This window comes from Myxocyprinus asiaticus, chromosome 5, assembly GCF_019703515.2.
Source record: "Myxocyprinus asiaticus isolate MX2 ecotype Aquarium Trade chromosome 5, UBuf_Myxa_2, whole genome shotgun sequence".
Lineage (NCBI taxonomy): Eukaryota > Metazoa > Chordata > Actinopteri > Cypriniformes > Catostomidae > Myxocyprinus > Myxocyprinus asiaticus.
The window spans coordinates 33,310,059-33,330,239 of NC_059348.1; the positions used below are offsets into that span (position 1 = coordinate 33,310,059).

Consider the following 20,181-nt stretch of genomic DNA (forward strand, 5'->3'; position numbering starts at 1 on the left):
ACTGATAGTATTATGTTCTGGAATTATTTAAAGCTGTTTTATACATTTATAATTAATTCAGTTTATTTCAGTAAATCAAGACTTCACATTGGTTATCTTAGCAGCATGAAAAATAAAAATGTTATTTAAATTTTGAATAAATGATACACAGAAAGTGAGTAACATGATGATAGAACACTCCTATACCCCATTCTATCTCTGTGCATCAGGCTGCTTAAATCTGAGCATCAGGTTGCCTAAAACTCGCTCATTGGGACTGGTTGTAATTACTGATAGGCCTATAAATGTCATTTAAATGCCTCTGAATTGCCATTACATTCATGCGCACATTGTAATCTCTTTTTTCTGCTAAATTGTGCAGGCCTGTTGGTTAGTGCTGATTTGTGGCTGGTATAGCTGGTGGACAGACATCACCTTGGCTTGGCTGGTGAAGCTGGTCAACTAGCATGGCCTTCCTCACCCAAAGAAATTTTAGTATTAGTCACTTTGTCCATACAATGAAAGTGAATGTTGACCTGAGGTTGTCATTCTGCTTAACAGTCAACAAGGTTTGATACAACATTAGCCTGAGTAAATGATGACAGAATTCAAATTTTTTGGGTCAACTGTCCCTTTTAGCTAATCACGAAGCCTGGTGGGGACACCAGCAACCGAATGTCATGCAGGGGACCATTATCCAGAAAGCATCATATGCCAACAACCAACAATGTTGGTCTTTTCAGCAGGGATGGTGACCGAAATTCTGTTTTCAAGGGACAGAGGGCCTTCTCGTAAAAACAGGGTGCAATTAACATGATGACATGGTTAAACACTTTTATAAAGAGATGAATCCCCACCTGATTATAGCTATGTAAGGCTCCTCCCACCTGACCACTGTGAGGGGGCTGGGTGGCCGACAGGTCGCCGAGGGCCAGGGTCTGGTTGCTATGGTAACTGACTGGATAGGGAAAGGTGCCCTCTTGATTATTGAGCTGCAAAGCACTCTGAGAGAGAATGCCTGGTCCTGCGAAGGAAGGATTTGGGAGAAAAAGGAAGGTTTAACCAACTTCTGATCCTAATTACTATATCTTCACTGCCAATATTATATCTTCACACTGTTTTTCCTTCGTAACATTGGTTAATTGCATTACCATTTCATCTCACATTTTTTTATTGTCTTTCTGCCTCCATCCGAAGTATTTCTCTCCTCTGTTTCACTTGACTTTTTTACTGCTCATTATTTCAAGCCTTACAGTGAGTGGATGGACAGAATAGGCATGCATAATTAATCACTGCTGGAAGACACTCAATGAGCACACATTCAGGAAAATGGGTCAGCATGAACAGAATTTGCAGTCCCTCCACCTAATATGGCCCTCCTGTGCTGACACTGTACCATATAACAACACATTAACAGAGAGAGACGTTTAAATGCCGTTCCCTGGCAGACTACAGAGTTGATTGTGATGGTGTGTGGTTTGTGTTGTGTAAAGCAGAGTTTATTCCTGCCTCTCCTCTGCTGAAGATGTCTGACAGGTTGTATCTTTTAAAGAACTGTGCCAGTTTGAAACGTCTGTACAGACAGAGCAATGACATCTGTATACAAGATATCTACTTGCCTCATTTAAAATGAATTAAAAATAAGAAACATCTTATTATATGTATTAAAATAAAAGTTTATGTCTCAAGGAATTTTTGGGGGGATTAATCGGTTTAACATGTTCAGAGGTATTCACATGCTCGAATACAACCTGTTTTTGTCAATTTTCACAGAAATTTTCACTATGCTTTTAACTCAATATGGTCTCCACCATCAGATACCAATAATGTGATATACAAATATTTATTATATACTAATAAGATCTACTTAAAATGAGCAAACTTATCTAAAAATCCCAAACAATTTCTTTATATAAAATATTATTATAGTTTATGAATATTTTTGTTATATTTTTCATCATTTCACAGTGGAAACTAATGGCAATGTAAAAGTTGTAAGAAATGCTTTGTCTTATTTCTCATCAATTAATAAAAAAACAGGGAACAAATATGAAAACCAATAAAGGTTTGCAGTCTATGAAAAGACTTCCCATAAACGTGCACATATAAACACACACACACACACACACACACACACACACACACACACACACACACACACACACACACACACACACACACCAGGCAGACAAACTATGTGACAGTATGACTTACTATGTGACAGTAAACTACTGAAGATGTTAACTGGGCCATTTCCGATGGGTCATTTGAGATGACCCAGTAATATCAGAAACTGCCTAACTGCAATTGCTGAAAATGGCTGGAGTTTACTACTATAACCACTTTACCCACTATCAGAAAAGGCACATTTACAGTAAGGGCTGAGTGAGAATTTTATAAATGCATAATCAAACTTATGATTCTTCTCCAGTCTCAACCCAAGCATCTCAGACATCTTAAAAGTCAATTTGCTGGTATACAGAGTGCTTGTGCAGTGGGCGATCTATGTACAGGTGGCTGGTCACTTATCTCTTTGGGGAATGGGATTTTATCTCCACGGTACATGACCTGCATTTCAGATCAGAGTCACTAAATATTTGATCAGAGCTCTATTTATACCTGACAATTACAGATAGTAGACCCACTAGAGCCAAGCAAACATATAATGGGACAATTAAATATATGTTTTGTATCCATGTACGCTGATTTATTTACTGGTTTGCTCAACATGTAATGTTAGATAATGCTTTAGTTAAAAACAGGTTACTTTCTTCAGCTCTGGGATTTAGTTAAAGGGGTCATGAAATGGAAAATAAAATTTTCCTTGATATTTAGACATATAAGAGGAAACTGTACTATGAAAACATACTGTAAATCAGAACTCAAAACTTCCTTCCCAGTCTAAAAAGAACATTTATAGTTCCCACTCTATTGAAACGTCTCATTTTGAAATCTGTGTGTTTGTGACATCACAAAACATTGCTCAGTTGTATTTTCATGCCCCACAACGTGTCATTGCACCCTTGGCCCCGCCCACTAGCACTCAGTTCGTATCGTAAACAGAGAGGGAGAGAGACAGGCCTAGTGTTACCAACTATTCCTAAACACCAAAAAGGACCCATCTGGACTATTTTATGTTTTTTTTTGTGCATACAGCATGCATTACACAGACGTCTTTGATCGATGTCATACTTATCGTGCCGCTTTTAAAAGACACTGTGTCAGTTACAACTCAGAAAAGGAGACTGTTCGGCTTCATTCATCTGCTCTGTGTCTTGCGCCCATCTGCACTATTTTGAATTGTTGGTGTATATAAGCAAGCACTAACTGGACATCTTTGACCATTTGGATGCATTTCTGGCGATCTGCACCACAGAGCACCTACAGTATGTGTATGCGTCATGTTTTACTGTGGTATGGACTGTGTTTGTGCAGCTAATATCAGCATCGACTGCTTGTGAATGAGCCATAATATGATTCAAGCTTTGCAAAGAATTGTTATTGAAGAATGGGGCAGTTAAAAACACTTGGACTTGACAGCAAAACCGTGAGTAAACAGTTTAATTCATGAATGTTTCAAATGTCATGACTGTTTGATAGTTATGGTGCTGATGTGCTTGAGTGAAGTTTAAAATATTCAGATGCAATATGTTGGATGTGTGTTGTGTGTAAACCCTGAAATTTAGCTTTATAATGTTGTGGAGAGCTTATTTATTCTCTTCTGATTGAGTTTCAAATATGGCTAAATTTAAGGGGCTGCATGATGTTAGCTAATCACAACAGTGGGCGTTTACATTGAAGTTTAAAGGAGACGCTGTGGCCAAAAACCGAGCGTTTCAGACAGAGGACCAGAGACAGGGTGGAAAATGATTATTTATTACTAAACTATGCCAGTTTTCATGCAAAAAAATGTACTGATGTTATCAGTGGACGTCAGGGAAGATAATAAAATTATTTTAAAAAAAAATAGCATTTCATGATCCCTTTAAGTATTCTCACAGTAGGTGCTTCTATGTCAAATGTCAAGTTGTATTGGTCAGATTGGTCCTATACTGACACAAATGTGGGCAAAAGGTAGGTGTAGTGTATCTGTAATATTTAAAACAAGGTACAGATAGTTGTTATATATATATCACCTATACTGTATACAAGGTAACAGACATTGAAAAAAAGCCAGGCAAAAAGTAAAATGTGAATTTCTTTAAGGAGGTATTTTAAACCCCATCTGATATTTTTTTTGCTTGTATAACCACAGATAGTCATATTGATTCTGTGATTAAATATAAATGTCTTTAAATACATACTATTTCCTGTTAATTTAGATGTAACCTGACAATTTTTTTAGGTTACCTGACAATTTTTTTTTTACAGTGCTGCTCAACCACATTCAAACTCTGAGAAGCGGAGCATTTGAAAACTTTCCAAAAGCTACAAGGCTAATGTTAAGCGTTCGGCATTTCTGCTTCTCAGAGTATTCTGTACATACCTAATTATTTCAGATGAGGTAAGCTAGGTCCTTTCAGCAGGTTGAATATGCATGTGAACATTTTTATGTACATGATGGTAACCTTTGTTGTATCCTTGAACTTGTTACCAAACAACAGGTTGGCAAACAACAGGGTTAAAAAATAACCCGTAATAAGCTGCGAACATTTATAATAGCAGGTAGTGTTTGCTCATGAATTTCACAAAGCTAAAGGACACACCAAGCCCATGTGGATGCACTCTAAAGCGAAAAAGGCAGAGAAACAGCAGCAAGCTCATATTATGGGCTGTTACACATTCAGTTCTGACTAAGAACATTCAGAGAACGTAAATGACAGTCCCCAACTCTCAATCATTTTAGCTTTAAGATCGCAGCTCTGCTGAATCAGAACATTTAGGATTCATTCAAGTTTTCCAGTTACTTCTACTGTATCTTAATCGTGTTAAACTTCCATCGTTTAACACTGCTACTTACTATCGCCTGTAGTGAATTCCTGTGAATCCAGAATACCAGACTCTTGAAGAGATCGGATGCAGGAATCTACAAGTTCTAGACCTGTGGTGAGCTCTTCCTCTATGTCCTTTTGTCTGTCTGTGAAGAAAGACAGAAGGGGAACTCCATCAGGCTTTCAACTAATAGTTAGCTACCTATTTTGATCAAAGGCTGTCATGAATTAAAACCTAAAAGAGTTTAAAGTCAAAAACAAAGGAATATTCGAAATAAGTTTCCATCCAAGTAGCCAGGAATTATTAAATGAGAAATGATGCTTAATCTGGTTTTATTTGGATGCTTCATCAAGAGCCTATAAAATTTAAAAGAGTGTGGCGTGACCACAAGCACTCATGAATTATTCATGCACTGCATTGTTTCTGCTCTTCAATCTCAGCTTCTCCTCTGTGTTTTATGTTGTGGAAGGCAGAGGGTGTCATCTTTGGCTAGCGTTCTGCTACAGCAAAATCAAGACAGTCAAAAGTCAACATGTTTCACCATTGACATGCACGTTTTGCCAAGTGGATATGCTAGATAATGACAACTGTCAAAAACCAAAGATGATACAACATTCATACAATATTTGCCTCTTTTAAATTTCAAATCATGAATCACATAGAACCTTCAACTAAAATAATCTGTAAATACAGGCACTTAAAGAACTATTTCTAACCTTTCTGATCCCTAAAAATGTCTTTTGTTAGTATAATCTAAAGAATTAAGGTTAATTCTTCATATCTATATATATTTATGATATCAATAAAACAAGTGAATTTAGATGTTACCACATCTATAGTAAATTTTTTCAGTTAACGACAAATTTTTAACAAGGTGGGCTTATAAAATGTGGCAATAAAAACTCACTGTTATTGCACAAAACGCAAATGTTATTTTTTTTTCATATTTTAGCAAGAGAACAGTCAAATTACCTTGGTTGTTCCAGCGAAACTTCTCATCGGCAGAACTGTAAGATAAAGGATAGCATTAGCATTGATGTGATGCATTGCCAATGCAAATGATTGAGTAAACACAATCGTTCACCTAAAAATTAGACTACCTGATGCTTCAATACTACACAGACAGCCCTGCAACTACTTGCCAGTATACTAGTGTATACATGCTAGTGTACACCACATGGCCAAAAGTGTGTGCACACCCATATGTGCTTGTTAAACATTTAATTTCAAAAGTTTGTCCTCCCTTTGCTGCTGTAAAAGTTTCCATTCTTCTAAGAAGGCTTTAAATGTTGGAACATGGATGTGGGGATTTGCTCCGATTCAGGCACGAGAAAACCAGTGAAGTCAGGCACATGTTGGGCAATTGGGCCTGGCTCACAGTCTGTGTGGCAATGCATCATAAAGGTGTTCCAGGTCTAGGTTTTATACAGGTCAGTCAAGTTCTTCCACACCAGACTCATAGAGCATTTCTTTAAGGACCTCACTTTGTGCACAGGGGCATTGTCTTGTTAGAACAGAAAAGGGCCCCAGTCTACTGTAAATGTTTGTCTAAGGAAATTTAATTACTGTATGCTTGATTTTAAAAAAATAAAATAAATGTTGTTGCACCTGTTAGTAATGGGTGTAGGTGAAATAGTCAAATCTGTGTTCACATAGGCTACACCAAACAATGACCAAATACTTGGGCTTCACTAAACAGTTAATGTAACTGTTTACCCATCAGTTCATAAAAGATATTTTTACGCTTTCTGAATCACACAATTCATGGATCAATGAAGTACCATTTCCATTTTGGAACACGCAAACTGTAGCGATGATGGTTATGGATTAGGTGGAAATGAAGGTTTGAAGAATGTTGAGGCCCAGACCTCTAATCAATGACTGGGTTTGCCAGCACACGGTAAACAGCACCTTGCTCCAAGTTAGATAAGCACAGATTCAATCTTGAGATATGATTATGAGTGTGCCCGCAATATAAAAAGTAATAAAAGAAAGTAAAAAAAAGACAAAAAAAGACACAAAAAAAAAAAAGACAAAATGCTGGTATATAAGACTGACAATTGTGATATCGCCCTTGAAGACACATAGCCAAATAACATCACGTTGATAGCACTGAATGAGTCTGTCTTCATGGGGATCATTAAAGCCTTTTAGGATGAAGATATTTTTCTCTCCCAACATAATTAACTTGAGAATAATGACATGACAGATGAGGCAATCATAGCTGTGGGTCATTGTGTGGTCAGTAGTTAATCACTGTTCTTTATGCGCTTCATTTCCGTATTGACTCAACATATTAGAACACTTGGAGCAATGTGATTTAGATTATTATGACAATCAGCTCTCTTATTCAAGTGATATTTACTTCCACGCTAATTTATGTTTCTACATATTGCTCTACTGTTCCGCTAAAAGGTAAAGTATTTTCTTGTTTTGTGAATAATTAATAAAAGTAAATTGCAAACAAATGCAATGCTAAAACTGTCCAAGCTTGATGTGACGTTATAAAGCCACAAGTACGTTATCTCTATGTAAATCTGATCATGGCAAGTGACAAGTGACAGGGCTTGGTACCCTATCTGTCACTCACTCAACGTTGTGTCGATGTAGTGACACTAGGGGTCGCCCTTGGGAGCCCCAAACACCTCTGATCTTTGAGAAAAGGCCAATAGGAACTGGCGAGTGGAATTTGCATGCCACTCCCCCGGACATACGGGTATAAAAGGAGCTGACTTGCAATCATTCATTCAGATTTTCTCTTTGGAGCAGCGAGGTTGTATTCAGTGAGCTGAATTACTCTGCTGATCCATTCACCCCAAAAGCTGTTGGATTTACGGCGCATTACAGCAGTTTCTCCCCCTCATGCACCGGTGGAGTGCAGAGAATGCCGCTGGGTGTTTCAGCAGCTAAAAGAGTATATTCTTCTACTAAAAAAGTATATTTTCCCTTCTAAAAGAGTGACACTCACGGAGAGCGTCTTTTTAAAGATGCCTTTCCGTCTGTGTTTAATTCCTGGTTGCGGTCGTTACCTCTCCGCTTCTGATGGCCACGATCGCCGTCTTACGTGCTTGGGTGTTGCCCACGCGGAGACAGCATTCGTGGACGAGTCATGTCCTCACTGCGAGAACATGACCATGGCAACGTTGCGGTCCTGGCTTTCTTTCGTCAGAGGGAAAGCCACCCCAGTGGCTCCCCGCCTTGGCCCTTCTACCTATGGGTATGTGGCCATGTCGGTTAGCACTGGGGGCGATTTGGGGATCCAATGGAGCCGCTCTGCTGGGTAACCCCCCCACGGACCTCCCATTCCCCAGCACGCTTGTTCGCCCTGGTTGAGTTCTGGGATGAGACCGCCAGCTCGTCTCAGGGTGAGTTCGCGGTCTCATTCGGGGCTCGCGAAAAGGATGAGCTGTCGATCGCAGCATTGGAGAGCGGGCTCATCCAGTCTGACGCTGAGGACTCGGCTGGGCTCCCACGCGGTCGCCCAGTCGCAGGCCGATGGGGAGCTGGCAGCCATGCTTGCCCGAGCAGCTGCGAGCGTCGGGCTGGAGTGGAACCCTCCACTACCCCATGAACCCTCGCGGCTTGATGATTGGTTCCTGGGCTCAGAGCACCGCTCACAGCCACGCCCTGCCCCAGTCCTTTTTTTCCCGGAGGTGCATGAGGAGCTTACGAGGTTGTGACAGGCACCTTTCACTGCCCGGACCCGGTCTCTCAGCTCCTCCGCTCTCACTACCCTCGATGGTGGGGCTGCCAGGGGATACTTGGCAATTCCCCAGGTGGATAAGTCATTGACGCCATCGCCTTGGCATATCACGCCCAGGACGTGCCACCCCCTTGGGGCTATGAGCACACTCTACCAGGAGTGTGGCGGCCTCCTGGGCCCTGACCAGTGGTGCCTCTTTAGCAGACATCTGTAGAGCAGCGGGCTGGGCAACACCCAATACCTTCACGAGGTTTTACAATCTCCGGGTTGAGCCGGTTTCGTCCCGTGTATTGTCAGGTACGACAGGTAAGTGCGGGACAAATGGCCAGGTGTACTGCTTGTGCATAGCGCCTTTCCCCTCCTGGAGGGGGAGACATGCGCTTTTACCCCCAGCCATGTTCACGAGACTGTGGACCCTGGATGTCTTTCCTCCTTAGCCCTGTGGCCGGCGAGTTCGCGGAGAAACTCGATGCCGGCCCAGTACGTGTGCTAGTAGGCCCTGTACTGGGGTAGGTGCTCCACATGCGCTGGTTACCTGTCTGTAACCCTGTGTGATGTATGGGGGAGGTTACATGATGGCCAGCTATGCTGGCTATGAGGCACGCAATTGTCTGCCCATCTCGCACCGCCAGTCCACGTAACACAATTCAGCTATTTGTGGCGTTTCGTATAGGGACCCCTAGTGTCACTACATCGACACAATGTCAAGTGAGTGACAGATAGGGAACGTCCTGTTACTTTCATAACCTACGTTCCCTGATGGAGCGAACGAGACGTTGTGTCCCTTCTGCCACAACACTGAACTACCCGGTGAAGTGACTGGGACCTTGTCTCAGCTCCTCAGCACAAAACCTGAATGAGTGGTTGCGAGCCAGCTCCTTTTATACCCGTATGTCCGGGTGAGTGGCATGCAAACTCCACTCGCCAATTCCCATTGGCCTTTTCTCAAAGATCAGAGGTGTTTGGGGCTCCTTCAGGGAATGGAAGTTACAAAAGTAACCAGGACATTTTATATATCTGCAGCACTGCATTGGTTAGCCCGCGCCACTATGAAATTTAATTTGTCTAAATTCATGCTCTTAACGGTGCGTTAAAAAAATCTGATATTTGTGTCAAATATCTTCTGATTGCCGATTGTGTCACATTGCGCAGCACTTTCACGTTCAACATGGACAGACAAATTGCTTGTTGCTGGAAACTTACACTGCTTAATTGAAAATGAGAAAATATTATTATTATTTTATTTTTTTGTTAAAAGGATAGTTCACCCAAAAATGAAAATTCTCTCATCATTTACTCACCCTCATGCCATCCTAGATGCATAAGAATTACTTTCTTCTGCAGAACACAAATTAAGATTTTAGAAGAATATTTAATCTCTGTAGGTCCATACAATGCAACTGAATGGTGACCAGAACTCAGAAGGGCCAAAAAGGACATAAAGGCAGCATAAAAGTAATCTATAAGACTCCAGTGGTTAAATCCATATCTTCTGAAGTGATATGATAGGTGTGGGTTAGAAACAGTTCAATATTTAAGTAATTTTTATATTGTACATCTACACTTCCACTCTCACTTCAACATGCTGGTGTGGAAGTGACTTTCACATTCACCCAAACACTGGTTGGGGCTGGTCAAACGTAAAGATTTATAGTAAAAAAGGACTTAAATATTGATCTGTTTCTCACCCACACCTATCATGTGTGAAGACATGGATTTATGTCCTTTTTGGACCTTCTGAGTTCTGGTAACCATTCACTTGCATTGGAGCTGAGATGTTCTATTAAAAATCTTAATTTGTGTTCTGCAGATTAAAGAAAGTCATACACATCTTGGATGACATGAGGGTGAGTAAATGATGAGAGGATTTTAATTTTCTGGGTGAACTATTCCTTTAATCTTTCCTAACAGTAACACCCGTTGAATTTTTAGTAGTACCATCATCGGTGTGATTTGCTTAACAAAGACTGCAAATGAATTTACTTTTGTTGTTTACAGTAAAATAGAAAAAAGCCAGGCTACAGTTGAGTGTTGCAATGCAGAGACCTGTAGTGGTTCTGACTGTTAAACAGAAAACATAATGAAACAGAATTAAACATATCTAATATTTAAGGTTAAATCCACAGTTAGACTACACTTTCCACTCTATTCACTTTCCTTCGTACACATCTGAATGCGGGAGACCGGAAAGCAAGCTCATGTGAAGAAATTTTGCATTCAGCTGTGCATGAATGTTCAAGTTTGGTGAACTCTGCCCTGCGAATTTATATGACGAGAAGACGTGTGACCAACAGAATATCGAAACATCATACACTGTCCACTTAGCTCAATACAAAGAATACTTTACAGGAAAGTGAAAAGATGGTATATTTGAACATTATAAATAACATTATTTGTTATTTATACAAATCTGAAGCCCTTGAGCATGACAACAAATCCTTTCCATAGCATTTTCCAAAGCAATTTCACATGCTCAAAGCCTGTGACCTAGTATGTATAGTTCTCGTCCCCCAGTTAAGCCTGGTTTCTTCCAAGGTTATGTTTTCTGCACAAACTAACATCTTATGGAGCTTTGGGTTCCTTGCCACAGTCGCCTTTGGCGTGCTCTCTGGGGGCCTAATTTTTAAGTCATGATATTCAATGATAGTTTTCAATGAAACTGGTCAACGAGGACTTTAAGACATTACAGACATTAGCATAATTTTCTGTAAAGCAGCTCTGAAACAATGTGTATTGTGAAAAGTGCTATTCAAATAAGTATGACTTGACCGCAGCCTAATAGTTGGAATTTATGGGTGCAGCAAAGTTATTCAGTAGCTAGGTAAACTTGTTTTGCGTCATAACTGTTCCTATATCATGTAGAATTAGGTTAGCACAGCTTGAATGCTGTATTGACCAATCAGCATTCAGGACAGAAGTATCTGTTTTATATTAGGCAATTCTTTACCTGCATAAATTAAATTTAAACGCATTTAACATATTTGAATCAAAAGCTAATAGGTTAACTTTAGCAGCCCAAACTGCTATACACATTTCTCAGTAATCTCTAATAAGATATACCTGATGAGAAGATGTTATCTGTAATCTTAATCAAATGACTAATGCCCTTTTATTTATTTAAAATTTGATCTTCTCAAAGTGTAGAACCACATAACAAAACCAAGCCGACTAGACTGCAGTACACAAAAGGTTTTTTGTGTATTTTTGTTGCAGGCTGTTTGCCTTGGATTGTCATAGAATAAAGAAAGCAGATTTTGGTGTGAAAGAGGGAAAGTGTAGTATAAAAAAAAGCCAGAACAAAGCTGAGAGCAGCTTTTGTTCACTGCTAACAAATGTGAAAAGAGCGAGAGCAGGAGGGAGAGAAGGAGCCCGGCCCCTAACTCCTGGGGGTCAATGAGTGCCTTCCAATTGACAGACAGAAAGACAGACACATTGTCCACAATGGTATTTTAGGCTAAATATATATAATATAGAGTGAGGATAGGAAACCAATGTATCTTAAATATAACTTAGTGTCTCCAGAGAAGACTGTCACAAGCAAATACATTTGTGTTGAATTTACGCACATCAAACAAACTAGTCATTTTAACATGCTCTTGATGGAGTGGGTAGGACTTACTGCTCGTATTTTCCCATCTCTTCAGTGTAGAAGCACCGATGCTCTGCTGTGTATAGGTCATGCTGTCTGACAGAGCATGTGAAAAAGCTTCACGTGATTGTATTAATGAGTGCAGAGCAGAGGCACTCGTCCGTAAAGAGCCAGGCCACCCCTAATTAAACTCTTGATGAGTGTGTGACTAAAATAGTCCTGGTTAGTCCTGGTACTGTATGTGAGATACAAGATATGGAGAACAACTTATTATTAAGTCTTTCAGTTAGACCATTGCACAACAATAAGGATTTTTTTTCTATGGCCTATGTTGGCCAGCTAGCCAACTTGACTGTGGTGACATATCAGCAAAATTCACAAGCAAAATGTTCAATACATCACAAAATAATTTAATTTAAGTAAATAATTTAAGACATAATGCCGGCAAGTGGCAAATGGCAGTTGACAGTTCCATCTACTGACCCTTTCTCTTCATTCAAGATTGAGGTATTGTTGTTTTGTAGCTGCTTTACCACTGGTAAAATGCTCCTACAGTCCTTAAAGGAATAGTTCACCCAAAAATGAAAATTTGCTGATAATTTATCTGTTTCTTTCTTCATCAAAATAGAATTTAAGACTTTTAGGATTTCATTTCAGGCCTCCTTTAAACAATGCAAGTAAATGTACTCCATTTTTTGACTGTCCAAAATGCATATTTAAGGTGCATCAAAATAATCCACAGGACTCCAGTCAACAAACAGTGTCACGGATCCATCTGAGCCGCCTGCCACGTTCACTCAACCCTCTCTCTCCCCTGAATACTGATCACCCACACCTGCCTCCAATCACCACGTCAATCAGCTCCCCTATATAAACCTCACTCCCCATTCATTCATTCATTCAGTGTCTGGTCTCAACTTTGTATGCAGACTCACTTACCTGTATTGCCAATGTTTACACTGTTATGATTCTGCTCCACTCCAGTGACTCCTCTACTCCAAATGATTCCTCTCTAGTGACTCCTGTTTCCCTTCTCCTCAATGTAAATGTCATTGTTATGTACCCTCCTCCTCAAGGATAATCACCACCTTCATCAGTAATCGATCTACATTCCAGTCCAGAACTGTTATGTCATCACTTACCTGCTGTCTCTGTTTGTGTGTTTGTCTTGTGTCAATAAACACCTGCTTGGGTTCAAACATCATCGTCTGAGTTCTTCTGAATGCAAACGATTGATTATTTTGAGAAAGAAAACAATACTTTTAACTACAAATGTTTGCTTCCGTACATACCGACGTAAGCTCGTTGGTAAGTCACGTGTCACGTGGAGGAGTCAGGAAGGAGTGTCATTTTATTTATTTTTTTATTATTATTTGGAAATTATTTTTATTTTATATTGTTTTGGTTTGTGAACGGCACTTGGACTGTGCTCTTTGCAAGTTTCTCTTGTAAACAATGACACTCTTCCTGACTCATCCTCCACGTGATGCGTGACCTTACCAACGAGCATACGTCATCCCTCTCATGAGCATGTGTCAGAGATGTACGGAAGCGAACATTTGTAGTTAAGTATACAAGTATTGTTTTTCTCAAAATAATTGTTTGCGTTCAGAAGAAATTTATTTGTCGACTGGATTATTTTGATGCACCCTAAATATGCATTTTGGACCGTCAAAAAATGGAGTACATTCACTTGCATTGTTTAGAGGAGGAGGCCTGAAATGAAATCCTAAAAGTCATAAATTCTGTTTTGATGAAGAAAGAAACTCAGATACATCTTGGATGGCCTGAGGGTGAGTAAATTATCAGCAAATTTTCATTTTTGGGTGATCTTTTCCTTTAAAAAGCCTGTTTACCAAGGAAATGAGAAAAGCAGAAATGATTCTGTGTGGGTTTTTCGGCTCTTCGTTGAATGAGATTTGATCCACTGCAAACCAAGAGAGAGCAAAGTCCTCAGAGAGGAATATATTTCAGTCCCTGTGAGAGAGAGAGATTGGCCTGTAATGAGAGAGGCCCACTCAAAGTGCTGAATCATGGTCTTTTTTTACAACAGAACTGTGTCAGTGGATATGAAGGCAATAGCTGGCGTGGCACAGATGCTCTACAGCTGCTCTGTGACTGCAAACTTTTTTTTTTTATTACGATGAATGGCATAAAAGTAAAATACTCTCACTACAAATCATAACAGCATAAACATGAGTCCCCTGACACCTCTGCAGCCCTGACTGCCACTAAATGGCTCTTTTCTGGAAACTCCCTTCCAAATACCACAGTTGTACCATAGTAACACTAACTTTAGTAACTGTGGTCCCTTAAAAAACAAATACTATGACCATACTGTGGTACTTTGATATATCTCATGGTACTGATTGATTTCTGTTGTCATGTACCATAGTATTTACATGTTACTCTGTACAAAAAACTACTATTTGATGTATGGAAAACATGGCTTTACTCTGTGGTGTGACCGGTCTTTGTCAACTATTTACTTTAAAAAAAAAAAAAGTCATCAGGTTTTTTAACGTATTTGAACGTCAATTGTTTGGTTGTCTTATTAGTTTCACAGGTTATATAAACTGTTATTTGCAAGCACCTCGAAACATTCAACATACTGGGGACATTGTCAATAATTTAGCATGGGATTTTAGGTAATGTTTGTCATACTTCTGCCATTTTGTCCAGTCTTATTCATGTCTCTTGTGTAAAACACTGGTAATTAAAGAATCTATGTTTTTGAATTAATCTTTAAAGTGCCTTTCACTTCCATCATTTCGGTCGTGAACAAATCTTTGTTTTTAAAGAGCCAATTGAAATAATGATTCAATGACTCAATTATAACACATATATGTAAAATACGCACACTTTCATACTTTTGTCGTTTTGCCCAGTCTTTCTCATTTCACTTAAGTAATACACTGGTGTTGAACAAATCTGTATTTTTGATTAATTAAAGCACATGAATCTTTTAAGTGAACAAATCGTTGTCATTCACTTCCACTGTTTCGGTCGTGAGTTACTTGATGTTTACAACAAATCAATTGAATGTATGATTGAATGTATGATTCAATGACTCACACATACTGTAACACACATGCTCAAATGTAATCTGTAAAAATGGTGACTGTACACTGTAATCTTGCACTCCTTGACAGGTGCTCCCCACAGATTGAAACCCCCTGTATTAGTAGAGTGAATCTACTTTATTGTTTTTATAAGTACAGCTGGTTAATTTAAAGTTTCATCAGGTGTTTAGATTACTTTTTATAACGAATACCATATTTCAGGTGGTTATAAAGCCTACATATACCACAGTTACATTATGGATACTAGGTAAAAAATTATTTGTCATAAGGTTAAGCACATTGCATGTCCACTTCTAGTGTTTCCATGGGAGTTTCCAGATTGATTCTGTAAACAATGAAATATGCCATATCCTTAATGCTAATAGTGTGGTAAAAATAATTTATCCCCAGTGTGCTTTCATGAGGGTAAGACAACAGCAGTTAGCCTTAGCAATTACAGAATCAATCACACATTTCCACTAACAAGTGTACTATCTAAAAGGATGAAATGCTATTTGGAGTTTATGTGAGGATGTGCTGGGTCATTAGGCTGACAGCATGACTGATGTTACATGCAGGGATCTCAGTGGTTGAGATTTGCACTATGCTAGGTTGGCTTAGTTAAGCTAGGAGGCAGTACGTCACCCTGTCACAAGGCAGATAGAGCATGTGCCACTGTCTTGTGGTGATGCTGCAGCTGGCATAGACAGCCACTAATGCTTTCAAAAGACAATTTCCTCTTCTTGCACTGCTTCAAGGCTGAGGAATGCACTTGAAAACACATTAACCTCGTGCGACCCAGCGTCCTTCTGCATGGACTGTGTGTTTTGTCTTCGCTATAAGCAATGCATAATTTAATTTAATTTAAACAGACTGATCTCAGTTCAGGACACTCTGGGCTGTCAGTAAAGGGTTAAACCTTTGACACACAAAGTCATGTGACAAAACAACATGGTGCCGATCTCAGTGAAGTTTGTCTTTGGGCGAAACGCCAATAAAACTACATCTGGTAAGATGAGTCTCTAGATTCATCTGATACGCCATTTAAAAAATTTGAGCAAGAAACCACAAAAAGGCACACTGTTAAACACAATGACCACTGACATGGACTATAGGGCTATTTTTCCCTTGGAAATTCTATATTTACTGTGCACCATCACATTGAGAATCAATGGGTTCATTCAAAAGCTGAAATATGTATGATGAAAATATGGTGCATTTCGACCTGTTCTGAGATCAATGCAGACAGACAGCACTCTGGAGGTTAAGTAATTTACTAAATAGGGACCAAGGGAGCATCCTATAGCTTTCCTAAGCAGCCAAGTGCATTCACTCCTAAAATCCGACCAAAAGTTCAGTTTCAGACTGCAGATGATGTCTGCACCACTCAACAAGTTTGGCAGACATGGGACAATGGTAATCAGTACTTAGATTGAGAATTTATAATGTATCATTTTATTTGAACATGCAGTGGTTGGACGATGCTGGCCGTTTCTTTCAATGATAATTAATCATGCTAATTTCTGATTTTTAAAATGCTTCAGCACTGGCTATCACTTGTTTGTTTGACAGTGCAAAGAGAGAACATTGAGACTTAGCTGCCAAAGTAGAAAATACATTGTAACAAAAGTCAAATCAAGTCAAATAATTATTATTTGTAGAGTTTTTTTATTTGTGCTTTTCCCAATGTTCCAAAGCAGCTTTACAGAAAATCAGTTGTAATGTTTGTAATGTCTCAAAAACATGAATAACCAACACTACTGGAAACATAACAATTTGATTAAAAAATATATAAAAATCTGACTTTCTATAGCTTGGTATTATTTGACATTTTTTCTTGAGTTTTTCTTATAACACCCCCCCCCCCCACACCCCCTTTTACTATTTGTTCTTCAAAAAATATATATATATTTATAACAGATTGGCACAATCATAATGCAAAACATGGCATGAAAGAAAAAAAATGAAATGACCCCTGTTCAAAAGTCTACATACCCTTACTTCTTTATACTGTGTATTGCCCCCTTTAGCATCAATGACAGTTTGCAGTCTTTTGTAATAGTTGTCTATGAGGCCCCAAATTCTTGCAGGTGGTATAGCTGCCCATTCGTCTTGGCAAAATGCCTCCAGGTCATGCAAAGTCTTTGGTCGTCTTGCATGAACCGCACGTTTGAGATCTCCCCAGTGTGGCTTGATGATATTAAGGTCAGGAGACTGTGATGGCCACTCCAGAACCTTCACCTTTTTCTGCTGTAACCACTGGAGGGTCAACTTGGCCTTGTGCTTAGGGTCATTGTCGTGCTGGAAAATCCAAGAGCGTCCCATGCGCAGTTTTCGTGCAGAAGAATGCAAATTGTCTGCCAGTATTTTCTGATAACATGCTGCATTCATCTTGCCAACACAAGATTCCCCGTGTCTTTAGAGCTCACACACCCCAAAACATCAGTGAGCCACCACCATGCTTCACAGTGGGGATGGTATTCGTTTCACTATAGGCCTTGTTGACCCCTCTCCAAACATAGTGCTTATGGTTGTGACCATAAAGCTCTATTTTGGTCTCGTCACTCCAAATTACAGTGTGCCAGAAACTGTGAGGCGTGTCAAGGTGTTGTCGGGCATATTGTAACCGGGCTTTTTTGTGGCATTGGCTTCTTTCTGGCAACTTGACCATGCAGCTCATTTTTGTTCAAGTATCATCGTATTGTGCTCCTTGAATCAACCACACCGTCTTTTTCCAGAGCAGCCTGTATTTCTCCTGAGGTTACCTGTGGGTTTTTCTTTGTATCCCGAACAATTCTTCTGGCAGTTGTGGCTGAAATCTTTCTTGGTCTACCTGACCTTGGCTTGGTATCAAGAGATCCCCGAATTTTCCACTTCTTAATAAGTGATTGAACAGTACTGACTGGCATTTTCAAGGCTTTGGATATCTTTTTATATCATTTTCCATCTTTATAAAGTTCCATTACCTTGTTACGCAGGTCTTTTGACAGTTGTTTTCTGCTCCCCATGGCTCAGTGCATCCACGTGAGAGCTAACAAACTCATTGACTATTTATACACAGACACTAATTGCAATTTAAAAAGCCACAGGTGTGGGAAATTAACCTTTAATTGCCATTTAAATCTGTGTGTGTCACCTTGTGTGTCTGTAACATGGCCAAAAATTCAAGGGTATGTAAACTTTTGATCAGGGCCATTTGGGTGATTTCTGTTATCATTATGATTTAAAAAGGAGCCAAACAACTATGTGATAATAAATGGCTTCATATGATCACTATCCTTAAATAAAAGATTTTTGCATGATCAGTCATATTTTCAAAATCAACACCAAAATGTATGCCAGGGTATACAAACTTTTGAGCACAACTGTATGTATGTGTGTATATATATATATATATATATATATATATATATATATATATATATATATATATATATATATATATTTTTTTTTTTTTTTTTTTTTTGCATGTTTATTAGGTGCTATTAGTTTCAAATCAAAAAGGGAAATAGAAAGTGCACACAGCAGTCTTGCTCAGGTCTCAGGAGGTTAAGACCCAAACGTGAAGGTTTTTATTAGCATTAACTTATAGATAGTACTGGTATACCAGTCTTTTCAGACATACAGTACAACAATTTTAGCTTTCATTGGACCAAACTCTGTCACACAATATTACACAACAGCTAGTTCTGGTCCTAATTCGATTGCATTTAAACTTTGGCCATTTGAAAAACTTCTTTCCTGTTTGTTTGGATTGTTTGGATATACAGTATATATATATATATATATATATATATATATATATATATATATATATATATATATATATATATATGTGTGTGTGTGTGTGTGTGTGTGTGTGTGTGTGTGTGTGTGTGTATATATATATGTATATACACTACCTGTCAAAAGTTTTGAAACACTTACTCATTCTTTATTATATTTTTTTTCTTCTTCACATTTTAGAATAAGAGTAAAGTCATCAAAACTATGGAATAACATAAATGGAACTATGGGAATTATGTTGTGACTAAACAAAATCCAAAATAAATAAAAACTGTGTTATATTTTAGCAACTTCAAAGTAGTCACCCTTTGCCTAGAATTTGCAGACATGTGCTCTTGACATTTTCTCAACCAACTTCTTGAGGTATCACTCTGGGATGCTTTTTAAACAGTATTGAAGGAGTTCCCATCTATGTTGGGCACTTATTGGCTGCTTTTCTTTATTATTTGGTCCAAGTCATCAATTTCAAAAACATTGAACAATTTTTTTTTTTTTATTAAATTTTTGTTTTATTATGAAATAAATTAATATGGTGGCACAATTATATTTTTGTCTACAAAACTAATTTCAAACATTTAAGCATACGCCTTCAGATCAAAAGATTTTTAAGATCATGAGAAACATTTCAGTCAAGTGTTTCAAAACTTTTGACCGGTAGTGTATGTATGTATGTATATATATATATTTGTAATTTTATTGTATTTGTTTTTAATGTTTGTTGTAAATGTGGCAGGTGTGGTCAAAGACAAATTTCAACTACGGTTGACAATAAAGTTGTATTGTATTGTATTGCATGTCTTTGCACATCTAAATTCACTTTCAATGCAGTAATTGCTGGGATGACCACAACAAATGACATGGAGACAGTATTGTTGCATCTCTGTCACCAGACTACTTGGTTAGGCTATGCAGTCATGCAGTCCAAGTTAATAGCCTAGCTCAGGCAGGAGAAGAGGCTTTCATCACTTCTTAAGCCTGACAGATTGCTTGCCAAATCAATATGCTCTGTATTCTCCTTACTGTATGGGAAGACACTTAGTGTGAGTCAGACACCCTTATTATGCTTAATATCCTGTAAGAATGGAGAGGGATTGTCTGAGCACGGACATAGCAGGTGCACAAGCAAATGG

General features: G+C 38.8%; 1 protein-coding gene across 7 annotated transcripts in view; it reads right to left on the minus strand.

Annotated features, from left to right (window-relative positions):
• LOC127440320 (catenin delta-2-like) overlaps positions 1-20,181 on the minus strand; it is a 150,535-nt gene that overhangs the window by 70,826 nt on the left and 59,528 nt on the right. For all 7 annotated transcript variants that reach the window (XM_051696841.1, XM_051696847.1, XM_051696845.1 and 4 more), the window contains 3 exons: positions 5,884-5,918; positions 4,940-5,056; positions 837-1,003 (listed from right to left, as the gene is read on the minus strand). In XM_051696841.1, the coding sequence (XP_051552801.1) occupies positions 837-1,003; positions 4,940-5,056; positions 5,884-5,918 (319 nt within the window). The remainder of the gene's footprint in view (positions 1-836; positions 1,004-4,939; positions 5,057-5,883; positions 5,919-20,181) is intronic.